The sequence below is a fragment of the Chlamydotis macqueenii genome, chromosome 23 (genome assembly GCF_036417535.1).
Source record: "Chlamydotis macqueenii isolate bChlMac1 chromosome 23, bChlMac1.mat, whole genome shotgun sequence".
Lineage (NCBI taxonomy): Eukaryota > Metazoa > Chordata > Aves > Otidiformes > Otididae > Chlamydotis > Chlamydotis macqueenii.
The window spans coordinates 2525850-2550084 of NC_141578.1; the positions used below are offsets into that span (position 1 = coordinate 2525850).

The 24235-nt window shown below is 54.3% G+C and overlaps 1 protein-coding gene and 1 long non-coding RNA gene across 2 annotated transcripts in view; one reads left to right on the forward strand and one right to left on the reverse strand.

Moving 5' to 3' along the window:
• LGR6 (leucine rich repeat containing G protein-coupled receptor 6) overlaps window positions 1-17943 on the reverse strand; it is a 138159-nt gene extending 120216 nt beyond the window's left edge. The window contains exon 1 of the mRNA XM_086765586.1: window positions 17579-17943. Within this exon, the coding sequence (XP_086621712.1) occupies window positions 17579-17943 (365 nt within the window). The remainder of the gene's footprint in view (window positions 1-17578) is intronic.
• On the forward strand, window positions 17774-18141 carry LOC147597968 (uncharacterized). Its single transcript, XR_015260985.1, has 2 exons — window positions 17774-17913; window positions 18047-18141. It is a non-coding gene; the product is annotated as an uncharacterized LOC147597968 (long non-coding RNA).
• The last annotated feature ends 6094 nt before the right edge of the window (window positions 18142-24235 follow it).

The following is a 24235-nucleotide window of genomic DNA, read 5'->3' on the forward strand; positions in this document are numbered from 1 at the left end:
GACATCATGTTCAGCAATAAAAGCTATGCAGAAAGGAGGAGGAAGGGGGAACATTTGTGGCAATGACATTTGTCTTCCCAAGTAACCATTATATGTGATGAAGCCCTGCTTTCCTGGAAGTGGCTCAACACCTGCCCACCAATGTGAAGGAGTGAGTGATTTCCTTGTTTTGCTTTGCTTGTGCACCCAGCTTTACTTTACCTGTTAAACTGCCTTTGTCTTGACCCACAAGGTTTCTGTCTTTTGTCCTTCTGATTCTCTCCCCCATCCCACTGCAGAGAGAAAGCAAACGGCTGGATGGGTACTGAGCTGCTGGCCGGGATCAACCCCCCGTAAGCTGTCATAGGGGGAAGCTCTCTGGGACAACGCACACGTGGTCCTCACATTTATTACGTGGCCCTTACATTTATTGCAAATCACTCAGCCCCTTGCACTTTTCTCCAGATGGCAACACTGCAGCAGGAGCAAGAACTACGTTACACCGTTTTGTGATCACCTCTTCCAGGATGGCCCAGACCATACTGTTTCTTCTTTTTCCTGGACCATAGCACAATGACCCTTGAGGAGCCATTCAGCCAACCGGGTCTGCCTTCCTTTTCGGACAACCTTATCAGCCCGCTGTTAAGTCCATCATCCCAGGCTGCCAGCAAAGGAGGAGTCCAGGATATAGAGGGAGTGACTGCTCCCCACCTGCTTCATTGGGCAGTGTTTCCTGCTCTACAGTCTCACAGATAGATGTGGGCTCTATTGCTGCCCCAAAACACTTGAGTTTCTCACCTAATTTGCTACCCTCTCCCAGCCATGGCTTTATTTGCCAGCACCACTCTGAGCTGTGGTTTTTCCTGCCTCTTTGAGCTGAATCTTACTGTGGAGCAAGCCACCAGCCAGTGAGCTCAATAAATAACATTGCAATCCATGCACAACCCAGACCCCTGGGCCAGAGGCAGATTTGTATCCCTTTGGAGGTAACAGAAACGGTGCCTGTAGAGACAACCTGTCGGCATCCCAGGGGATTGCTGCCTGGAGACATTTATTTCCTCTTGCAGGAAATTGTAATGAGCAGGAGCAAAAAACAACAGTTGTTGACACTGTCAAATGGAGAATAGCCTTTTTATCAGAGTTGAAAATTGCTAGTGGTTTCCAGCCATTTTTGGCTGAAAATTATGTGTCTTCAGACCAAAGACTTCCCAAAATGAAACACTATGGCTGAAAGCTTTTGAAAAATGCCTTTTGGATTCCTGGCCTTTTTGTGAGGAAATTTCAAAGACAGCAGCCGTGAAATCTCAGCCAGCAGAAACTGAGGATCCAACTCAAGGGATCCATCTTTGTTATGGACACATAGCAGACCGGATCCTGTCGGTCTTCCCTTCTACTGACGCAGCTCACGCGGGCAGACTTCCCCTGTGGCACCAGCGCTGGAATGGGGCATACAATCCGTTCATTTCTGAACCCTTTCCCAGGAAACTACTGATCCTGCCAGCATCCTCCCTCCCGTAAACTAGAAAAGCCGGGTCCCTGTGACTAGTGAGCATCCAAGGCCTGCCTCCCAAGACAGCGCATGATTTATAGATGAAGAGTCTCTGAGCATTTACGACAGCAGAGGAGGAGAGCTTCTGCATGCTGTTCGCAGCAGCTTGGCTTCTTGGCTGAAACTCACAGCAGAAGGTAGGAGATGAATACCAGCTGCATTCCTCACCATGCTCGTCGCCTTCTAAGGGCAGAGAGATGCCTGCAGGGATTTGGGCTGAGGTGCTCTCCAGCCAAGCCCAGCAATGGCCTGGCAGGGGATTGGGAGCTCCTCTGGTAGGACAGGCTGCGTTTCAGAGATGTCAAGAGTTGGCTCGTTTCAAAGTGATTTCTGCTACCCTGAGTAACTAGCGGGTTTCCGTTAACTGCAGCAGACTGTATGGTGTCACCAGGAAGCCACAAGACATTAGAGCGTGACGGCTCTTGCCTTGTCTTCTTCTCCAGTGGGTGGTCCCTGCGCACCAAGAAAAGCCTTTCTTCTTCTGTCAAGTGGGTAGCGAGAGTCTTTCTGTCTCCAGCACACATTGCTGCTGGAGTGCCCGTCTGCATGGTTCACACCAAAGTGGTGGTGAGTCACCATCGCTCCCGACTCTGTTGGGGAAAAGCTCCACTTATCAGTGCATTTGGGAAAGAGTGGGGTGGGGCTGGGGACCTGAACCCTCCTGCCAAGGAGCCTGGCCTTGCTTGCAGGAGTTTAGCAATGGACAAACTGCTGTGGATGGGCCTGACTCACTACCTCCTATGAGAGCCAGCCTTCGCTCTGTGTCCCCTGTTGTTCAGGTAGATGCCCTGCTCCTGCATGCCTGATTTCACAAGGCGTGTGGAGTAACAAGGCAGGGACAATACTTGACCAGAAGAATACAAAAATTCCCAGGAAGCCAGCGTGTGTGGAATGCCTTGGTCAGAAATCTGGGGCAAACTGAGAGGAAGAGGAGTGGATGAAGAAGGACCACAACAGCCTACAACTCGGGGAAGCCTGGGCCCAGCGTGCACAAAGCCAAGCGAAGACCTGCCCAGGGACGCACACAGAAGTGCTGTCATGGTTTAGCCCCACTCAGCAGCTAACACCACACAGTCGCTCACTCCCCCTTCCCCCACCACAGCCAGACAAGGAGGAAAGTCGAAAACTTGTAGGTTAAGATAAAAAACAGTTTAAGAGAACAACAGAGGAAAAGAAAACAGAGATGGAAAACAAAACAACTCCCACAATAACAGAAAATACTTAAGCAAGTAATTTGCAGTACAAGAGCTCACAGTGGATCCTGATGCCCAGTTCCTTCCTAAGTAGCAGGAACCTGCCCCCAGCCCCATCCCCACTTTATGCACTGAGCATGACATCACATGGTGTGGAATAGCCCTTGTGCTAATTTGGGTAAACTTATCCCAGCTGTTGGGTAATTAGCAAACTATCCCAGCTGCGTGCCCAGCCACAGGTGCCACCAGCTCCAGTTCCTCTCCCAGCTCAGGTGAAAATTAACTCTGTCCTAGCCAGAACCAGGACAGGTACCCAGGGCCCCTCTTTGCCAGACTGGCGTACAGCAACTGGCTCAGGCAATCACTAGAGACATGTCTCTGGTTTACAGCCCCTTCAAAGACTCTTGGCACACATCTTATCAGGGGGAATGTTTTTGTCTGGATATTCAGACACCTGGGATGATCCAGGGGTACCCTGGTAGTTCAGGGCTGTTGAAAATCTGGCTGCATTTGGTGGAGAGTTTTTCATGGCAATGCTCAGCTCCATGGCTCTGCCCAAGTCCCAGTGTCAAGGCTCTGCTCTCCATGCAGCATCTGCCCTGCAGGTGAGACCTGGTTTGGTGTGAGTGTCCTATCTAGGACAAGCTGCCGGACATCTCTTGAGAAAGATGCTTTTTCTAAGGCTCTTGACCTGATTCTGGAGTCAGTGGTTCTGGCTGGTGCTCCAGATTCTCCTCTGCTCCTTCCAAGACCACCAAGCATAGTTATAACACTAGGGCTTTACAAACCCTTCCTTGCAGGGGTTTTGAATTCCCCCTTTTCGCACCTGCCAGAAACAGCACCAGGTGAGAATCAACCCCTTTGCAAAAGTGCTGCAGCCAGTAGCACCTCTGAGGCCCACCAGTGTGCAGCTGTCTCCTGCGCATTCACCTCTGGCTGTTGTTCCATACCCTTCTGGGAAGAGTCTGTCTGGGAGAAGCTGCCCTGCTGCACACCGTGCTGAAATGCTGCCACAGAAACGGCAAGAGAACGGCTTCAGGAGACCGTGAAAGAACTCGTGTGTACACCAGCCTTGCAGACAGAATGGTCACCCTCCCGTGTCATGAAAGCTCATCCGGGTTAAACCGTGAAGCTGCCTACTGGTTCATGAAACACTGCAGGAGAATGGAGGTTTGGATGCTTGAAAGGAGTCTCTGGTGCATCAGTGCAGTGAGCGCAATCTGCTCCAGGGACCGGGTCCAACAGAGCAGGTTTGTTTCCTGCCGGAGCTCATCAGCCAGACCCCAGTGCCACATTAGATCCAGCCTGTGCTAGCCAGAGCCAGCATTGCTACCCAGGAAAGGAGAAAACCTCCTTCAGGGAGGGGTCCAATTCTAGAAAAACAGTTCTTCCACCTGCCTCCTGTACCTCTGGTTCAAGACCTGCTGAGTGCAGATCTGCCCCTGCGCTCTCAGAGATGATAGCCCCTGAAACAGGTGAGCCAAGGACTTTTCCCAAAATCTTTGAAGTCTGTGGAAAAAGCCAAGCTGATTTTGCCTGAGCTTTCAAAGCTGGTGGAAATCAGAGCAGATTAAATCCTCCTCCCACTTTCCCCAGGAGAGGCGGCTGGAGCTGCATGCTAGGGTGAAACCTGATGCTGTGCAGAGCCCGTGACACAGGAGAAAATCACTGCGCGTGCTGTCGTGGGGAGTCCCTCTTCAGTGCCTGGCTTCACTTGAGTCCCACTTTGTAAGTGAGATGTGAACAGGGCAGGAGAAACAAGTTGAGGCCGATGGCAATGGCTGTGCAGAGCCACAGAACCTGTGAAGGGTCAAAGCTGAGCCCTGCCTTCCTCCGTGCTCTGCCCTCAGATCTGCTCGGGGAGAGAGATGTCTGACGGCTGGAAAGGGGATGATGACCTCAGGATGCAGGAGCTGGAGTGCAGGAGGACCAGCGCACACACCAGCTCGCTCTGCTGCTCACCCATTCTGGGAGTTTGCTCCAGTTTCCACCCCAGTCTCCAAGCCCTGCTAAGAGCCACCAGCTCCTGCACATCTCACACCAGACAGCTCAAGGGCCAGGGACTCCTTTAGTGACGGCTAGGGTCTGTCTGTCAGCAGAATCTCAGAAAGAATGATGAAAATGTCTGATGTCAATTTTTTTTTCTGCAAAAACTACTCTGGAATAGCTCCTCCTGGACACGCTCTTTTGAGAGTCAGAGCAACCTGGATTTGGGAATCGTGCCTGCATACATGGCTTCTTCCATAGAAGCCCCAGAGCTGTCAGTGCAGCGGAGCCAGCCAGCTCTGCTTCCCCTGTGTAGACGAAACCTAATTCCAGGCTGAAATTTCCTTAAGACACATCTCATATTTCAGGATCTTTTGGTGCTACTTTCATCTCCAATCCACATATTGCAGCCCTATAATAATAATAATAGTAATAATAATAGCAATAATAATAGCAATAATAATAATAATACCTTTTGTATGTACATAGCACCTTTCATCCAAGGATCTAAGTCACAATTATAGCCCCACACATTCCTGTATATTACAGCCCTGTAATTCTAAGACTGCTCAAGTATCCAGACTTCAAAGGGAATGTGGATTTCCCCTCCAGCCCAGTCACGGTGCCCAGCGTGCTGGAGACGTTTCAAAGGTGTTTCGAAGGTGCCTTGGCAGTAGCCAGCGATAGTCAGAAGAGCCAGAGGAGCTCTCTGAAGCCAAAAGGAGCCTTCGTGGATTCTTTCCTCCCCTCTCCCAGCCACTCTCTCGTCTCCCTGGAAAGTGAGCGCAGCCCTGGGATGGGGACGATGCTCCCATGAGACTTGTGTGTCTGTGCAGGGAAAGGGGAAAAGATGGAAATGGTGTCGAAAGGAAAAACCAGTAATGGGGTGAGCTCAGCTGAGTGACTTTCCAGGTAAGGCAAAACCCACAGCGTTTTGGTCAAAAGAAAATTCATGGAAAAATTATGCTCCACCGAAAGGCGACAGCAGGGAGAGGGTGGAACTTTTCACTGCAAGAGTTTTGGTTTTTTTTTTAAAGGGTTTAAAGATTTTCAAGTAACTCAAAAATGAAAATGACCCTTTTTGGGTCAAAGCAAAATGTTTCAGGGATACCCAGAGCCAAACACGTTTTGGTTTGGTTTGGTTTAGTTTTAATTGCTTGGAAAACCTGAAAAAAAAAAATCCATTTGTTTAACTCAAGCCAATCCTTCCCCTCCTCTTTTTTTTTTTTTTTTTTTTGTTTGGCCAAAGAGCTGAAATAGCTGTTATTTACCCCCATACATTCAGGAAGCCATATGCTAAAAACAAGGTAGCTTCCTAAAGAAAACAGATTAGATTAAAGAACTGGGGTTTCCAGGAGCTCCGGCCAAGCTGCAGGTTACCAGCTGGGTTCACTTCCTCCGCAGCGTTCGCCAGCTTTGCCCACGAGCTTTTAAACAGTCGCGGGATGCGGCTCCCCGGGAGCGTTTCGGTAGCTGCGCTGACTCGTGGCTGCATCCCGAAGCAGGGAGGGATGAGGTCAGTGGACATGAAAAGCAGGCTGCAAATCTGAGAGTTCAGTATTGCTTCTCTTCGTGTTGTGGCTGAACAAATGTAAAGCTCAAGAATTTTTTAATAAACTTTTAAAAGGTATTCGAGCTCGTGAGGTCCAGACATGCGGCTAAAAAGTGCTGAGAGTCTCCAGCTCTTCTTTAGCAGAGTTTTAATCAGTTGATCTCAAAGCACATCAGAGAAGGGTTTATTATTAGTCTTTAAAAAAAGGGAGACTGAGGCACAGGAAGAGGAGATAACTTGTTTGTGGCGAGCCGTAAGGCTGGGACAGAGCTAGAAAACAGTCCAGGTTTCTTATGCCGCACTTCAGTCTTGTCTCCCACCTCCACCAAAGCTCATGGGGCACCTTCTGTTCCCAAAAGTCTGAGTCTTTGTGTCCTTCTGTCTAGGGAGGAGCCCTTTCTGCAAAACATCTGCGAGACGGTCAGTGGAAAGTCATCCCCTGGAAAAGGATGGGGTCAACCTCACGGTATTGCCAGAGGAGCCAGAGCACCTCATGAGGAGCAGGGCAGTTTGCACAGCGTGTGCTAGCTCATCTCCCACACACCACACTAACCAGCATGGGCTGCAACACGTTTCCTCTCCCCCTTCTTCAATAAATCAAGGCTTCCAGCATTCGTGCTTTTGTCGCTAATAAATCTTGCGCTGCCTCACCCCACATGAAAGCACAACAATACCGTAACTGACAGGCATTTCCCCGTGCAGGGCTGCAGCTGCACACACAGCCCGCAGTACGAGAACCTGAGCTGAGGAGAAGTTAACGACAGGACGTACAGCAAGGCTGCTCCGGCACAGGGTGAAGCCCTGTCGCCAGAGCCCACGTAAAACCGCTCTGCGCAACAGGCACCTCATTAATTCGTGGAACTCATCGCCGCAGGAAATTAGTGCAACCCAAAAGTCTTACCCGCACCTACAATCGAGGTCCTGTCTTGGTTCTGCAAGTAAACCACACCTGACTCTAAAGGTCTGTCCTTCTCCTTCGGCACCAGGGGCACGTGTTCCTCAGGCACAGCCTCCCCATCTTGGGACACAGCCTTGGGACGGTATCTGGGACAACAGCTTGGGACAATATCTGACGACTCCCATGCCTCTGTGTACAGGGAGAAGAAAGCCTTACAGTCCAACTGCGTGACTCTGCACCTCGCCCTTCCCTTGGGAGAAGCTGAATGAGCAGCAGCAGAAGCCCTGTTTTCACCTCCATGGCCAGACTGACCCAGAGTGCTGCCTGAGAAACCACCAAAGTGCTCGCACAGCTATTGCCTCTCTGAGCTCCAAGGTGCTGGGACGGCGGTGGGGACACTGCCAGGCCTGCAGCGACTGCTGCTGGGAGCAGCTGCAGAAACGGGGGTAAAGCAAAATCACAGAGATTCTTACTGCAACCAGAATTTCTTCTCTTGTTCTCTGGGAAAAATAGAATATGAATTTCTGTCTAAAAGTGCAAATGCCTTTCCTGCTGGTTTCATGTATGCAAAGATGAAGATTAACCTACTAGGTTAAGAGCTGCCCAGAACTGGGAATTCTCTTGGAGATGCAATTGCGCCCAGATTCATCCCTACACCAGATAACCTCCTTGGGAAAGTGACTTGTGCCTTCAAATCCTGAAGATCCCTGAGATCCCTGACGCTTGACCACACCGTCACACCGCCAGCAGCCACTGCGGCCTTGGCTCAACTCATTGCACAAGGCATCGTCTGCGCTGGGAGGTGGCAGGGGGAACGTCCCAGGGGCTGGTGGTCTGCAGGGCTCAGTGTCACATGTGGGGCACCCTCCCAACAGCCCTCCCTGCCACCACGCATGCATCCCCCCGCTCTCCCACCCCTTACTCAGCAGAGGAGACCACGTTTGCGCTCCCCTCCCACCCCTGCAGCTTCCCCCACAGCACGCAGAGCCCTGATGGGATGACGCAGCGCTTGGGCTTCACCTTCCCTTTGAACAGAGGGGAATGTTACTAACCAGTGCCCCATGGGGATGTTCAGTGCTGGAAACTATCCTGTTTTCCCGAGGTGTCTTTGTAGTGGGACCCATAAGAAGAGACAGCAGCTCCCTTGAACAGGTCCTGCCCTTACAGGTGTGTCTGACTCGCCCCACTCCCATGGGGGCTGTTTTTCATTTCCAGATCCTTCAAAGAAGTATAAACAGCTACAGGAAGGGCTGCAAACACGACAAACGGAGATGGAGAGCTGCTGATAGCCCTCTGTCATCCCATGGAAGGGAGGAGGCTGGAGAGCTGCCCTCTCCAGCCTCCATCACTGTCAGCAAAGCCTGCGCTGGTGGATCTGGGAAAGGTTTTGCATCACCTCTTCCTGGATCTACCATGGCACCACTGAGTCCTCCCCTTGCTTACAACCACCGTCACAGCTCCTGCCTCCACTTGGAGTGGAGTCTGTTTTGACTTGGCTGCAACACGAGATGCTTGTGCTTGGTCCTGCTCTTCTCCATGAAGGCTGTTTCTGATCTCTCGTCAACTCCTGCCAAACTCAAGTCCTTCTCCAAGACCTCAGGCTCCTCCCAGCCCTGACAACCCTCCCCTATCCCTTCCCACTGTTTTTCTGAGCACTGCTGTGGTGATCCCTGTCCCGTCCTTGGCTCCCTGGCCCCAGTTCCTCTCGGGTTCCCCACAGCCTCTCCTGGCTCCCTGGCATCCAGGCAGGAGCCTGTGGTGCCGTTAGGGAGTTCAGCACGGGGCTGCCCTTGGCCTCCCTTTCCCCACCCAGAGCAGTGCATGAAGGTGGCTCACATCCCCGTACCAAGGTCCTGAAGTGTCTGGGTCATCACCCAAGAGGGGGTGATGGAGGTCCCTCGGCAGCGCAGCGAGCTGGGAAGTGCGGCGTTTCCCTTTCCCTCCTCCTCCCTCCTGCTGCTCCCTGACCCAGGCAGGTGGAGGGGGGGAGAGGCTTTTGCAGCTCCATTGCTGCCTTTTGGCACCAGAGCCTCTGCCAGAATCAAAGAGCTTTTCAAAGAAAACCCTAAACTCCTTTAATCGCCAGCTAGAACTCCTCCCGCACAGATCTAAGGGCCATGAGCTCAGTGTTTTCATTGCCCTAGGCAGATTTATGAGCTTATTCTTCAAGGAAGGGAGGGAGAGAGGGGAGGCTGTGGCATATTACTTAGCCTGGGGGGCGGGCAGGGAGGAGAGGGGGGAGGCTGAAGGAAGGCATTTGCAGTGGAAGTGCACGACTTGCAGAAAGACCAGCTCTGCTGTGGCCAGTGCTCTCGAGCACGGTGGAGAAGCACAACGAGATGGGATGTAAGCGAGGACCGGGCTGCTGTGGCTGAAGTCCAGAGAATGGAGGGGAGGGCGGGCAGCAGCTCCCTCCCATCCAAGCTCCCGCACGGCATTGCCAGCTGGAAGGGAGCGTGCGGACACCTTGTGCCTACTGCCGCCCAGCCTCACCCACTCCGACGGATGGGACTGGGAGTGGGATATCCTTCAAGGTGCGAGCAGGAGGGACTGGTCACCTCCAGTCCCCACGAAGCTTCCCTGGTTGCAGTTTGCAGAGTGAAGAAGGAGGCAAGAGGCTTGCCGGCAGTCACACGCGGCTATCCACCCCGGAGCACAGCCCCATCCCCACGCACGCTTGCTCTAACCACCCCGCTGCGCTGCCTTCCCCACCGCACTCCTCATCCGTACACCTGCTCCCTTCTTGCCAGGGAACGCAGTGCTGGCTGCCAGCGGTGGAGCAAGTGCAGAGAAGGTCTGGCTGCTCCCTCTCCCACAGAGAGATCTGGGCTTTGGTATGGGGCAGATCCCGCGTCTCACCTCCTGCAGCCCTCCTCAGGCAGTGCCCCACCAGGAACTGGACATCTGCTCCCATCCAGTGCCCCAGACACCCTGCTGCTGCTTCTGAACAGCCCTGCAAAGGATGCCACTTTCCCTTTGAACTCAAATCTTGGAAAGGACTCAGCTACAGCCTCAGGTACTAAAGCCACAGCCCTCTGCCCTGCCAGCCGCAGCATCGCCTGTCATAGCTGGAAGAATTCAGGGGCTGCAGCCCTTGCTCATGGACTAGCCGCTCTCCGGAGAGCACAGTGTCCATGAATCCCAATGGTACCCACACTGGAGTAACAGCAGCCAGGCACATCAAAACACTGCTGGACCCAAAGCATTTCTAGCTCACGATGCCAAGGGATGAAAGGGAGCAGAGCTTATGGCAGAGAAGGTTGCTGGGAAGTGATGAGGCTGGAGGAGATGGGAAGAGCTGCCAGGAAAGTGTCATCCCATGGGAAATTCAGATAATTCAACATTTCCTTTCCCTTGAACACAGAACAAAGAGCCAATGTGTCAATATTTACCATAGAACAAAAAAAAAAATCAATATATTGTGTTTTGTGTTTTAGAAACATCAAGATGCTTTGCTTTGACAGTTTTGGAGTCCTGCAATGTGAATATGAAATTGCCTACAGGTAAACGTTACACCAGCAGGTGAAAATACGTAAATGGAAACTTTTTTTAAAAAAAGCCCCCACGAAGGGAAAACATGGAAATATTCTCTCTTGACTCAACTTCTCACTACATTTCTCCCATTCACAGTCCCATGAAGACTGATCCATTTTCATTAAGCTTTTCCTTCTCAATGAAAGGAGGTATTGCTTGGAAAATCATCCCACCAAATGTGCTCCTCAGCCAGCTCTAGGACTGACCTCACTATTAACGGTCCTGCAATTCTGGCTTTGCTCTTCCCCCAGGGACCCTGGCTCCCCCACCACTACTTTGTGCACTTGCTGCGGGGGTCAACGTGTTCCCGCTGCTCTGCCCTGAGCCTCCAGCCCAGGCACACAGCCAAGCAGCATCTGCAGCGTCGGGCTCACGACAGTGAGGCAGGGATGAAGGTCCTCTGCTCTCTGGCTGCTAACCAGCAGCACCCTGAGCACCGCTGTGGACCAAGGGACCGGGAAATTTCAGCTTTTGGCTGGGGCAGGAGCTACATGATGCCTAGGGGATACAAAAGGCCATGTGGAAGCACACACCCAGTAGCTGTGGCTTTTCCAGGTTGCTTTTCAGTTTCTCTCGCAAGCCACTCCCAAGCTATGCCTGATCCCAAATCTGCTCAGTTTGGTTTTCTCCTCATTACAGACTGGGAAGCAAAGGGCCAGGAATTACACTGCTTCTGGTTAGCTTTCATCTGCCTTCTCCAGAAGGGAAAAAAACCAGCTGGAGTTGGTGTCAGACTCATTACCAGCAGCTCTCCCTGATACCTGTGACTCCTGCAGATCGTGGTTGGCTCCAGCCTACCTGGGTATCCCAAAGTGTCGATGTTCATTAACACTGGGAGACACTCTCCCATATTATCTTCATTGCAACATGCCAGCAAAAAGCCACTGTCAGCCATAGGAGACCCCGAGGTGGTAACCGGGATGCTAAATTAGGAGTTCAACCAAGGCGGCCTGACCTTCAAGCCCCTTTGAAATCCTGCTGAGAAGGATGCAATAGGGATGCAGAACACACCAGTGTCCCCGTGGGGTGCCTGTAAGGAGTTAGCAGGCTCTGCAGATGGTCTTTGCAGGGCCCCTTTGGAGGAAACCAAATCCTTGGAGGTGGGAAGCTCTCATTATCCCTGATATTTTAGGGGTGAAAAAAGAAAAAGTGCCTCAAAGTTGTTAAATGGTGAACATACACCCATGAACCCACTTCAGAGTGTGTGTCAGAGCCCAGCTCTCATAACGCCTCTCACCAGCCTTATCTCCCACATCCTGGGGCCCGGGGTCGTAAACGTTTCTCCTTGCTCCTGCTACGGCTGCTGTTCTCCTAGACGTGCCGGGCATTTCCAAGACTGTGGACTTCTGGCTGTATGGAGCAAGACTGGCATTTCCCATTAGTCTTCTAGCAGGGAAGAAGATCAAGTAGAGAGAAAGCCCTTAGGGAATCAGTCTGGCCACCAGGACCCGGGGGTGGCTTTGGAAATCCTGTGCTTTATCGTGGCTTGAGAAGCGGAAGGCTCTACGAGCTCTTTGGGGTGAGTCTGCACCTTTGTGGTGTGTTTGGATGGGTGTTGGTGCAGTGTTGGGGCTCCTGTGCTGACCATGGGGCAAGGAAGAGGCTGTGGGTGGGCCCTGGCACCGGGCAAGCATCAGTCACTGGATGGTGACTGACTGCTCTTTGCAAAATTACCTGGGGCAGGAAAGCAGCGATGCCCCCCAGGAAGGACTTGATTTACACTTTGCATTGGGATTTGGTGCTTTCGGCATTTTTGGCTGCTCCCTCTGTCCCCCCAGGGTGTGTGACTGTCACCTAATTCCCAAAGGCACACGGGGGGCCCTGTCATCCCTGCAGGAGACCCCGTCTCCTTGTCAGCCCCCTGCCAGCCCAGCCATCCTTTCAGCCCCAACGCCCCTCACATGGCTGTGATGCCCACCCAGGCTCCTGGTCAGACACCAGTCCCTTTCCTCTACTGGTGCCCCGGCTCCTCCGGGTCTCTTGGGGTGCTTCCCATCTTAGAGGGGCTGTGCTGGGGTTTGCCTTCCTTTTTCCCAAGCTGGGGCATGCAGATGGGCAGCGTCTGGGGCAGACAAGCAGGGAGGGTTTCGGGCTGAGGGGAGCTGCCTTCAGCATTGCTGCTTGCCTTGCTCCAGGCGTCAGCTGCAGCTCTCTATTTGGCCTTCAAACCCCGCTGCCTCATCTACCCAGAGTTTTGTGGGTAATTAGAAAATGCAAATATCAAGAAAGGGGCATCTTCCACTCACTCCTTCCCTGCACTGAGTGCAGCATTGTGTGGCCGGGAAAGTGTCTGCCTGCCTTCGTGTCAGAGCATCCCTGCCTCCCGCGGGTCCCTGTCACAGGTCTGTGCAGCGCCTGATCCCAGACGGTAGCTCAGGGGAGAGCACTGGTGATGTGGGGCCCTGGCCCCAGACTCCCAATGGGATGCTAAATTCCAGGCAATGGCTCAAAATGTCTCTACAAGGTGGAAACAACCCCGAGCCCCTGATCCGTCCATCTCAGTGGAAACAGCATGGGGAACAAGAAGCTTTCTGTCTGGGCAGCCTCCTGAGATGCCTGGTGATACACAGGAGCAGCCAGGCTCTCTGCTGCTCGCTCTTCCCCCGAATGCTGCTATGACAGCAACAACCTGACAACCTCACCAGCTGTCCTGTGCCCTAGCTCTTTGCTGGCTTTCCAGGACAGAGCAGTGGCTGCCTGCCTCCATTGCAGGGTGTGCATGGGGCCTGGGTCAAGGACAGAGTGGTCACCAATGCTTTTGGGGTTGGGGCTCAGAGCAGGGGCAGAGCCTGACCCCTCCGTGGTGCTGTGGGGACCTGGGACCCTGGGAAAGGGGGGAATGGCTCCTCCAGCTGAGCTTTGAGCCATGGCGCACTGATGTCTGGTATCCTACGGGTTTGTGTTCTTCATCCTCATCAGCTCCACTGCAGTATCCCCATTACCCAATGCGCTCCCCTCTCCCACATTGCAATACTCCCTGCTCCTCCTGCGTCACATGCCCTGCTCGTACAAGTAGGTGTGATCAGTCCTCACAAGAGAAGGTGAAATGGAGGAATGTTATTGCTGTCTTTAACTACTGATTGGGAGGGTGTAGAGAAGATGGAATCAAACTCTTTTTGGAGTTGTGCAGGGGAAGGATGAGAGGTAATGAGCACAAGCAGTGTGTCCTGGCAGGCAGCAACAGCATCCCAGGGCAGCGGAACCACTCTGTGCTAAGCACCTGCACCCAACCACAGCCCTGTTCCCGGTGCTCAGGCAGTGGGTGACGGGCACAGGGACAGCGGTACCTGGGGACTGAACTCCCCCAGCCCATCCAATGTGTCCCTTCCATACGCCAGGGAAGCCGGGGTGGGGTTGCTCCACCAGGTCACACACAGGGTTTGCAGTGGTACCAGGGACTGAAGCTACGCTGATACTCTGAGTACCAAGCAGCTCTTCCTGTTTTGCCACATCCTCTTCCATGCCTTTTTGTGCAGCCTCATCCCTGCTGCACAGGAACCTTCCCCTTTGCAGCTGCAGTCTCTGCACCCTCAGCTTGCTGCCGTCCTCTCCCGTCAGCTCCAGCCCATTGCTATTGCCAGTCCCAAAATCATCCCCCCTACATATAGTGCTGGCAGTGGAAGGCACAGATGTGATATTTGACACACCGCTGCCAGGACTTACTGGCACATCAGCTAAGGGTTATCTGTTCTCTGAGTAGCTTGGCTCTTTTGGGTTGATACAGGGCCTAGGGTCTCTGTATGTGGCTTAACAGGACAGCGTGTGCTGATTTTCAGTGTTCCACAGCTGGGCTCTAAGGGTAAGCGAAGGCAGTTCACTCCCCCTAAATGTGTCGTGCACTCAGAAGCTCTCTGCCAGCCCCCGTATGATGAGCCAGGCAGGATGGTCTGTGCTGCTCCGGAGAGATGTGCTGTCAGAACCAGCACGAGCCCTGATAGAGCTCAAGCTGTCCGCAGGAGCAACGCAGGCGGCAGGGACCTCACCTGACACGGACCCGAGCTGAGCTGCCTGCCTGGGCTCTCTCCAGGGCTGCCGGCGAGACACCAGCGCGTCTGAGTGCCTACGGGAAACTGCCCCGGGGAAGAGCTGACTTGCTTCTCTCCCATCTCCCTGACCACAGCTGCAAGCTCACTGATGGTGCTTCCATTGGAAAAGCCTGATTTTGGATGGGTGATTCCACCCGAAGGTCCCGGGTTCAGGGAGGCGTGAGAGTGAGTGAGGACAGGGTTCTTGGAGAGAGACAGGCACGGCGGAGGCACAGCGTTGTCAGGATGGGGCATGAATGCAAGCTCATTAGCGGTGAGGCAATGTCTAATCAGAGGTTATTACGAGGATCCTTTATTTTGCACCCGAGGGAGCCCTGCTCTTTACAGAAAGGAGTACCGGTAATCTGCTTAGAAGACAGGGCACGGAGCAAAGGGGCTGGGAAGTTTTGGGAGCAGCTGCCCTTCAGCTCTGTGCTCCTCGTTGCCATTACAGGGCTTGCTTTTCAGCACTTGCAGCTCTCCAAAAAAAAAAAAAAAAAAAAAAGGCATTTCTTTACATATCTGAATGTAGGTTTAAAGCCTGAATTTACATGAAGAGCTTAGATCTCTCTGGAATATCCATACCTTCTACAAAATTTATGCTGATTTTCTTTGAGAAACCAGCCCTGCCTCCACCCCTTACAACTGAGGGACTGACTTTACGTGACTCGCTGAAGGTAGCCCAAGAAGGCAGTGATAGAAACAGGGAGGAAACCCAGCTATCCGGTCCTCCTCCAGTAATCCCCAGTTCATCCTGCTTTCCTACCTCTGTTACATTTTATTTGTTAATCCACAGGCAGCGTTTAGCGGAGAGGCAGCAAATGTGCTGTTTTGCCCCAAATAGGTCCAGTCTCAAGGGGAGGAGGAGAACTCTGGACCGTCCAACACCTCCCGGGCTCGACCCCGTGGATTTTGCAGGCGGAGGGTCCCTCCAGCATGGTTTGTCCTGCGCGGTGGTGGGCTGGGGAGGCGCCTCTCGGCAAAGGGCTGTCGTTGGCTCCACCGTGCGAGCGCAGCCGGATGGTGCAGCAACCCACGGGAGAGCGGGGCCGCGGCCCGGGGACCCAGCACGCTCCCAAAGGGGTGAGGGGTGGCTGCTGCCCGGCTGGCCCAGCGAAAGCCAGACCTCTGCCAGAAACAGCCGCGGTCGCCTGCCGCAGCAGGACGAGAGCATCTTTAAGCACCTGCCCGCCGGGGTCTGCGCAGGATGCACCCATCGCCCAGGGCTCCGTGTCCCTGCTGTCACCACCACAGTCAGGGCAGCCGTGACAGTGAGAAACACTGAACACCAAGATGGCCCTTGGTTCATGCAGGGGAGCTCTCGGCGGCTCCCAGCCCAAGGGACAGCTCTGCAGAGACAACAGGCAGGTTGGAGGGTGCCCCGTTTTGCGGCAACTGCGATGGCGGTTGGGCACCTGACAGGGCTGCCGCTCGTCCTCGCGGTAGCTTCAGTGCTGCAAAGCTCTGCAGCCTCCCACCCTTACAGCCCGCCGGTTTTTAACCCCCTCCATCAGGACCTGCTCAAGAGCCTTAGCGACTTTTCACTCCCAGGCAGCTGGCTCCAAACTTCGCCCCAGGGTGTGTGCAGGGGGGGATAGCTCTGTGCGGGACACGCCTGGGTGACAAGTGCTCTGTGGTTCCCTCTCCCAGGGAAATGTAGCTTGTATGACACACTTCTCTCATCTCAGCTGACCCAGCACAGCCCTGGCCATACAACGGTTGGCACAATGTGCTCCTCGGCAAGCAGGGTGAGCAGAGAAGCTCTTATCCAGCTGTGGAAGCTTCAACCTGGCTTTGCAAAGCCCTCCCTGAATGGGTTAGGGGGATCAGCTTTAACAGTTGAGTCACTGCGTCTCAGGACAATCCAAGAACACCAGAAAACCATCAACACAGTCTGTTTGCCACACCAGGACACGAGACCCTCTCAGCACGATGATGCCGGTTGCCTGCGTGACTGTGGTACACACGGCTTCCCCTGGCAGCACCGTAGCTGCATCCCTGGCTGGGAAAGCCAAGGTCCTTACCAGCCTACCTGCCACGCAGCACGGCTGCAGCGCTTTCTGCGAACAAACAGACCAAGCATCTTCCCCAGCACGTGCCAGGGCCAGCCTGGCTCCCTGAGAAGTGCTTCCTCTCCTCAGCAAACCGTGAGGTCCTCCCACAGAGTCCCTCGCTCACCCTGGGGACACCCTCAGTCGTCACTCGTCAGATGGCACCACCGAGACCAGAAACGAACCCACCAGTCCCTGCGGTCCTTTAACCGTTTGGGATGTTAATACCAGAACGGATGGGAAACATTCAGATAACTAAGAACTTTTAAATTAAAAAAAAACCAACAACAACCACCAAAAAACCTACCAAAGCCCCCACACCTCTTGTAGGACGTTAATATTCATTTTAAAGAGGCAGCTTGGGCACTGCTGGTGGCCAGCTCAACCCAAACCCCCGAAAGCCATGAGTTATCACAACTATTGAAATGTTTGACAGAAGGATCCCAGAGCAGTTTGCACTAATTGCTCAGTATAAATACTCCATTATGTTCTCAGACAATCAGAATCTACCCAGCAAATCAGCTCCTCTGATCCGCTGTAATCAAGAAGCAAAGCATGCATAACATCGCAATATAAACAGCGTTTGCAGAGGGGCGCAGGGAGGAGGGGGAGCTGGCTTGGCTTGGCAGGTCCTGGAGCAATAGCTGCCTTTTTTTTTTTTTTTGGTAGTTGTTGTTGTTTTGTTTCTAATTTCCCGAGGAAATTTAATTTCAGGAAAATGTGGCATGAACTTCCAAGCTGGAGGAGAGCTGCAGCTGACGAAGGGGTCCAGAGAAAGCGTTGCGAAAGAAACGGCAAGGGCTGTACTTACAGGTAAGCTGTCAGAGGGCTCAGGTTGGCAGGCACCTCCGAAAGCCCCAGCTCGGAGCAATCCACCGAGAGCATGATGCCATCCTCTTCGCAGTGGCACTGGGGTGGGCAGGAGGGTGCAGCACCTTGCTCGGCAGGCACCGCCTGGACGCGGGCAGAGGAGGCCAGAAGAACGCCCCAGAAGAAGAGCTTGTCCATCCTCGCCTTGGCCGCGGCGGCGGGGACCGTGCGAGGAGCCGCCGGCTCGCTGCGATCCCGGGGCTCGGCTGGATGGAAGGGAGCGACCCCGCTGCCTCGCACGCAGCGGGCAGGGTATCTCCCGCAGGTCGGAGTGTGGTAAGGATGCAGCCAGGGAAGGGGAGGCATTGTTGAATGATCTTGGTTATTGGATTTCAAGGGCTGGGCAGGGGCGTGAGACACTCCAATGGGAGGAGTTAAACTTTCTACTCTTTCCCTCTCTCTCTCTTAGAGCTGGCAGGAATTTCATTCAAAAGGAAGAAAAGGAAAAAAAAAAAAAAAAAAAAAGAAACCTCAACAAATAAAGACCTGTTCATAGCTCCGGGACCTGTGCTTGTTTTGTAACAAGGTTTTTGTGAGATAGCAGGGCAGGGGAAGGCAAAGCTGGCTCCGATGGGGCAGAGGAGCATAAATAGCGAGGCAGGAGCACCCAACCAGCACTTCAAGGGCTCCAGACTTTGGGACGCTGAAACACAACCCCAGATAAAGGACTCTGTGTGTCCGCACCGGCTGCTAAACCCAGCTGCAACTGGGAAGTCAGGGTGCTGCTGGGGAGAGGGGAGTGATGAGCTCACCAGGAGCTGTTTGCGGGGCTGCAGGTCTGTCTGTCCTGCGGTCCAGCCCCCACGCACCAGCAGCCCCCAGGCACGGGGCAGGGCCCGGGTGGGAGACGCGGGGGGACGCAGCGGCAGTGGGTGCCCTCTCCAGAGAGCTCTCCAGGACGGGGGGACGCGGTGCTCTTGCAGCCGCGCCGCCTGCTCTGGTTTTGCCCAGATCAAGGTCAGGTGCACGCGTGAGCTGCGTTTGCAGGAGCTGGTGCCAGGAGCAGGCGGCCGGTTTGCTCCGAGAGCTCTTCCTAACCTTGAGTAAAGCTGCCAGCGGCCAAAGCAGAGGAACAATCTGTTGAGTGGGGGCTTGAAACTACGTCATCTGGAGATCCATCAAGCAGAAGGGAGCAGGTCTGGCTTAGCAGGGGGGTGCTGCCTGTGCCAGCCCAGCCCAGGGCCTCAAGGTGTCCTGAAACACATGGGATGTGCATCAAAACAGGATTTCTGCTACCGGGGCAGCAGAAGCACCTGCTTAGAAAAGGGTGCTGGATCTGCAATGGGAGCAGGCTGCGAAGGCCAGCTCTGCGTGGCCTCTCTGCTCCTCCCTCCTGGTTGTGGCCGCTGTTCAGGGTTGGTGCGATGTCCCTGGCCGGGGCCATTGCCGTCCTCCCACGGCAGCGGGTTTGGTGAGAGCGGCTGAGTCTGCCCCCACAGCTGGACCCGTGCTGTGCCTCTCTCGACAGAGCCGTGCATCTTGTCTGTATCGGGGACGGCAGCTGAACATGGGTCTCTCACGCTGTGGAAAGACAGCAGGTCACTGGGCTCGAGCTGGACCTGGACTCCCATCAGAGCCGGTGTGTTCCTCCCCTGAGGCTGATGCACAGACCCTGGCTGAGGGCTCCTGGGCTGGGTGATGCGGGATCTGAAACCACTTCATCTGCAAAGTCCACTCAGATTCTGCAGTTTCAGGACTGAAACCCTATTGCTGCTAAAATCAGTGGAAACTTTGTCACCGAGCGCAGAGGAGCAAGGATTTTGGTGTAGGAGCAGGAACTGATTTAATTGGAATTAAACCCCTTCCATCATAAGCAGTTCTGGATATGCCATTAATTAAATGTCTGCAATGTGTCTTAGCAGCTCCAAATGTAGAACACTGCTGGGGTGGAGGAGGGCTTGGTGGGGAGGTGGGAAGCCCTCCTTGGAGAGGGTTCCTCCTTGGGTTCCTTGACAAGCTTCCCCTCCAGCTCTGACGTGGGGCTGAAATGGCCAGATGTGCTCGGACACCAGCCAGGAATTTGGTGTCAGTCTGGAGAAAGTGTCAGGTCTATCACTGCTCCTGGCCACCACAGCAGCTTTTATCTACCATTTCCCCGTCTCGCTCTCTCCAGCCTAAGCAGCCAGACACCAACCGCATTGCAAGCTCCTAACAGTTTCTCGCTCAGCGAATTCTCCTTGGGGATCCGGGGCTCTGGCTGAGCACACTATTAATAGAGCTCTTTAAAAAAATCACACTGAAGAGACGCCTATTGAAAGCTGCCATTCTGCTGAAACGGAGCCATTTCCCCAGGAAGGCATTGACTGCAATGACATTTTTCACATTGTTTTTGGAGCAACACAGCCTAAAGTTGGAGGGCTTTGCTCTGCGTGTCTCCGTTTGCTTTGACTTTTCTGTTTGTTTTTTATTCCAGCTCGGCTGTGGTGTTTCATTTCCATGTCTCATTTCTTTGAGAGCTGATAATAGATGTTAATACTCAAAGTGTTCACTTATTCCAGCGTGTCGCCCGGCTCCTGGCAAAACCAAGAGTCTGGACATCAAGTCGTTTGGACCAGAGAGCTTTGATGTTTCCACGGTAAACCTGGAATTTCTGAATTAGTCCCTCTGGGGTGGAAGTGTCGCTTTTCAGCCAGCTCTCACTGAAATTGCAGTTTGCTGCGAGCCATGCGGGCTGCACTGTGCCCTTGTTAAAGGCGCTGGGAGCTGCAGATCCAGCTCGTTCCTATTGATGCCAGTGGATGTTTTTCTGCAAGGCTCACAGGCGTTTGCGTGTTGTCCTCTAGCGGCAGGCTGTGGTCTGGGGAGACGAGAAGAGCGCTGCTCCACAGCAAGCTGAGCAAATCTCCGCTCACCCAGCCGGGCTCCCCAACACGCTCTGCTGCACCCCCCGGCTCGCAGAGACCTGCTTTGGAAGGATGGAGCTGAGACTCTGGGCTCAAACACCCATCACACCTTAGCAGGTGGTGTCTCTGGATGGCAGGTGACATCCCCGATGACATTTCTCCTGCTGCCTCCACTGTGTGTGGCTAACAAGTCTTCCTACAGCTTACTTAAAAGCAGGGGAAAAAAAAAAAAGGGAAAATTCAGAATGCAGCCTAAGTGGGGAACAAGGTCCAGGTCGTGTGAGCTACTGCAAGCACAATTATTGCCTGTGGTGGTCAGGGGAACAGGAGGGGCAGGGGTGGTGGGAAAGGGCTGCGTTGTTCACGCCAGCGCGACGTCTTCGGGGTGGTCTGGCTCTGGATCTCAGCCTTGAACCCGAGGAGAGCTGGGACTCTGGTACCAGCACTGGCCAAATCTGCTTTGGAGACCAGAAATGAAACACCAAACAAGCGTTGGGCTCTGGACTGTGGCTGGCAAGGCTTTTCAGAGCTGTTGGAATGTAAAGGCTAACGAAGTGGTTGTGGAGATACAGCTAGGACAGGGCTGCAGATAAACCCTTACAACAGGCGCTGGTGTCCCCTCCCATAGAGCCAAAATGACTCTGTGGGACCAGACAGGACAACTTGTTGGGCTGTGACCTCGTCACTCAGTAATGCTCTTCCCGCAGAGCGGAGGGAGGTGATGGGCAGTGCTGTGCTGTCGCTCCTCCCAAGGAGCTGCTGATGCCCTGGACATCCAGCCAGGGACCTTCCCAAGCTGGAAGACAGCTTGTGCTAGCTGACCCAACAGGCTGGAGGCTGTTCATTTCTGTCTTCAGCGTGTGCCAGTGTGTGTCTTCTGCCCTGCTCCCATGAGACAACTGTTTGTGCCCTCCTTTTATTCCCTTCTTGATTTCACAGGGTTCAGGATCATCCCAGTGGAATCCCAGTTTCGCTGTTGATCTCCAAAGACAACCAGTCCCTACTGCAGACCGGGATGATGCTGGCTGTTTTTCACTGCCAAGGTCACAGCAGGGATCGAGACCCCACTGTGCTGTACTCTGGAGAGGACAACAGAGAGGCAGCCCCTCTAGAAGGGCTTGCAGGGGAAAGGAGGAGATGCAGGCAGTCTCACAAAGCACAGGGGCACTGGAGAAAAATAGATATCGCCAGAACTGGCCCATGTGTACCAGGGCATGCACTCAACCACCTCATCTACGATACCTCTGCGGAGACATCACTCCTGGGACATGATGTGTCCCCCACACTTTCTTACTATCCCTGGTCCTCCAGGCTCTGGGGAGAGCAGGATGCAGCCCAGGCCAGCCGGGTTGGGCTCAATGCGGCAGGAGCCAAGAGTCTGGTGCTTCGGACGTGTCTGTAAGCCCAGGGCACACTCCGGGGAGCCATTCGGGCGCGGGAGCAAAGGCCAGAGGAATGTTCCCTGTGCCCCTGCTGCCATCGGGGCCATCCAAAGGCTGCAATACCACAGTCAGGCCATGAGGGAGTCCAGGCCCAGCAAGGGCTCCCAGAGGCTTTCCAAAATGTACATGCAGACACTTGCAAACAAGCAGAAAGCCCCAGTGCCCGAGATGCTGCTCTAGCTGCCTGACTGGGGCACGGGAAGAAAGAGGACTGAAGGCATCCATGATCCTTGGTAGCGGGAAGGGCAGGTGCCAATGACATCACAGAGAGGGACAGGGAGGGTTCCTCCCCGATGCCCAGGGCACAGGATAGCACAAGCCTCAGACGCACTTTAACTCTTTGCTCTGGGAGGCCCTGCTTGCAAAAAGCCATGGGGCAGCCCGGCGGCTCCATGCCCTGCAGACAAGAAGGACAGAGGTGCAGAGCTAGGCAGAAGACCTGTTAGGTGGACCAGACACCTGGTTCAGTGTCCTACATCCCTGAAGACCTTCCTTTGTGGAGTCCCTGCATCAACTGGGTCAGGGAGCCTAAGACATGATGAGCCCAGCACATGTACGAGCAGGATGTTGAAGAGGGAATCTCAGCTCTGGTCCTACCTGGCTGTCCCAGGAGAAATTCCCTTTGCAGTTCAGACCTGCCCCAAATCTATCTGGCCCCAGCACTTCTGCGCTCCAGGAGGTCACTGATAGCAGCAGCTGATGAGAGACGATGCTGGAGATCCTGGCTGCAACCCTGCTGCTCCCCAGCACTGGCACAGCTCAGAAGGAGACAGTGAGCAGCGGGCATCCCTGCACCATGGCTGCAGCTGGGGCAGCCACAGCCTGGCACCGGGCCCCTAATGTCACAGAGGTGCCCGACTTGGGACGCGGCAGGGTGCCATGGGCTCGCTGTGCTGGGAGCAATGCCCTGTCACTGTGTTGGGCAAAGACATGGCAGCTGCCGGATTCCCTGTGCCCTGGAGGGAGCAGAGGACAGGGGGAGCCTAGGGAAGAGAGTCAGCATCGGTGAATGGAGAAGCTGTGGGATCAAAGAGCTGTGGTGGCCCAGCAGTCACCAGTGGGCTCCCACGGAGATCCGAGGGCTGGGTGCCCCTGCTGTCCTGTCACCTGGCAATGCTCAGCCAGTCTGCCCCTGCTCTGGCAGCCATGGGAGGAGGAGAAAGGGGTGGGAAGCGGGGTCCAAAGCGGGGCACGGTGCTGCTCATCTCCAGGGCCTTGACCTCTGCACGGGGGCTGATGGAGGAGGGTGGTGGCTGGATGCTGCCAGACTGGAGCAGGCTAAATGTGAAGAACAACACAGCACGGTCCAGAACTCTCTGGGAGGCCCGAGCTGGAGGCTTGTTTTGTTTTACTGTTTTGTTGTCTCTCTCTCCCTCTTTGGGTTTCGTGGCTCTGAGCTGCAGGGCTGGAAAATTATTCATCCAAACCACAGCTCCCACAACACCCTCTGTAAGCATCTGTGGCTCCAGACGCCACTGCAGCAGTGGGTGGGAGGTCGTAAATTCGTCATCGTCACCAAGTCGGCCTCCTGTTAGACAGCACGTGGAACGCGGAGCAGCGGGCTGTGCCACAGACGCAGCCGTACCGATCTCACTGGGCAAAGCCTGTCAGCCGGTTTGCGTGACAAATCCCTGTCCCGTGCCCATCTCGTTGCTGAGCAGGTCCCTTCGTACCTGCCAGAGCAGCTGTGCTTTAGCTGCCGATGTCTGCAGGTTCACCTTGGCTGCTGGCTCTGCTGGAAACACTTGTGCTGTGCTAGCCGGATGTGAGGGCTGTGGGATCGCTTGCTCCTGGACTTCTGGAAGCTCTGCAGACAGCAACATGCCTCCTCTGCTGTGGCTTTCGCTTGCTTCCATACGACTCAGAGCCAGTGCCCCTTGCAACTCTGTGGCACGAGCCCTGGGTCCATGCACCAGCCCTGCCCAGCTCTGGTTGCTGTGCCCCATGGCTGGGACGGCCATCTCTGTGCAGGGACGTGCAGAAGACCCGTGAGCACTTTCCCAAGAGGCTGTAGGAAGATCCTGGTGCAGCAGCCCGTCTGTCGAGGTGGATGGGTCGTGCTGTGCCGAACGGAGCCCCGCTGGGACGGGAGATGGTGTGGGGCAGGTGCCAGCAGACCTCACTCCCCATCTTGCTTGGTCACTGACACCAGCTAAGGGTGAACTGCAGGATGGCCAAGTTGTCTTGTGTGGATGTTTTTCTGCTCTTCTCCATGAAAGGCAAGAACCTACAAGCCATTCCTGGGAATACTGTCCTCTTCTGAGGCCTCTCTCCTGAGCCACAAGCTGTGGAGCCAGACCCAGACCCTCTCCA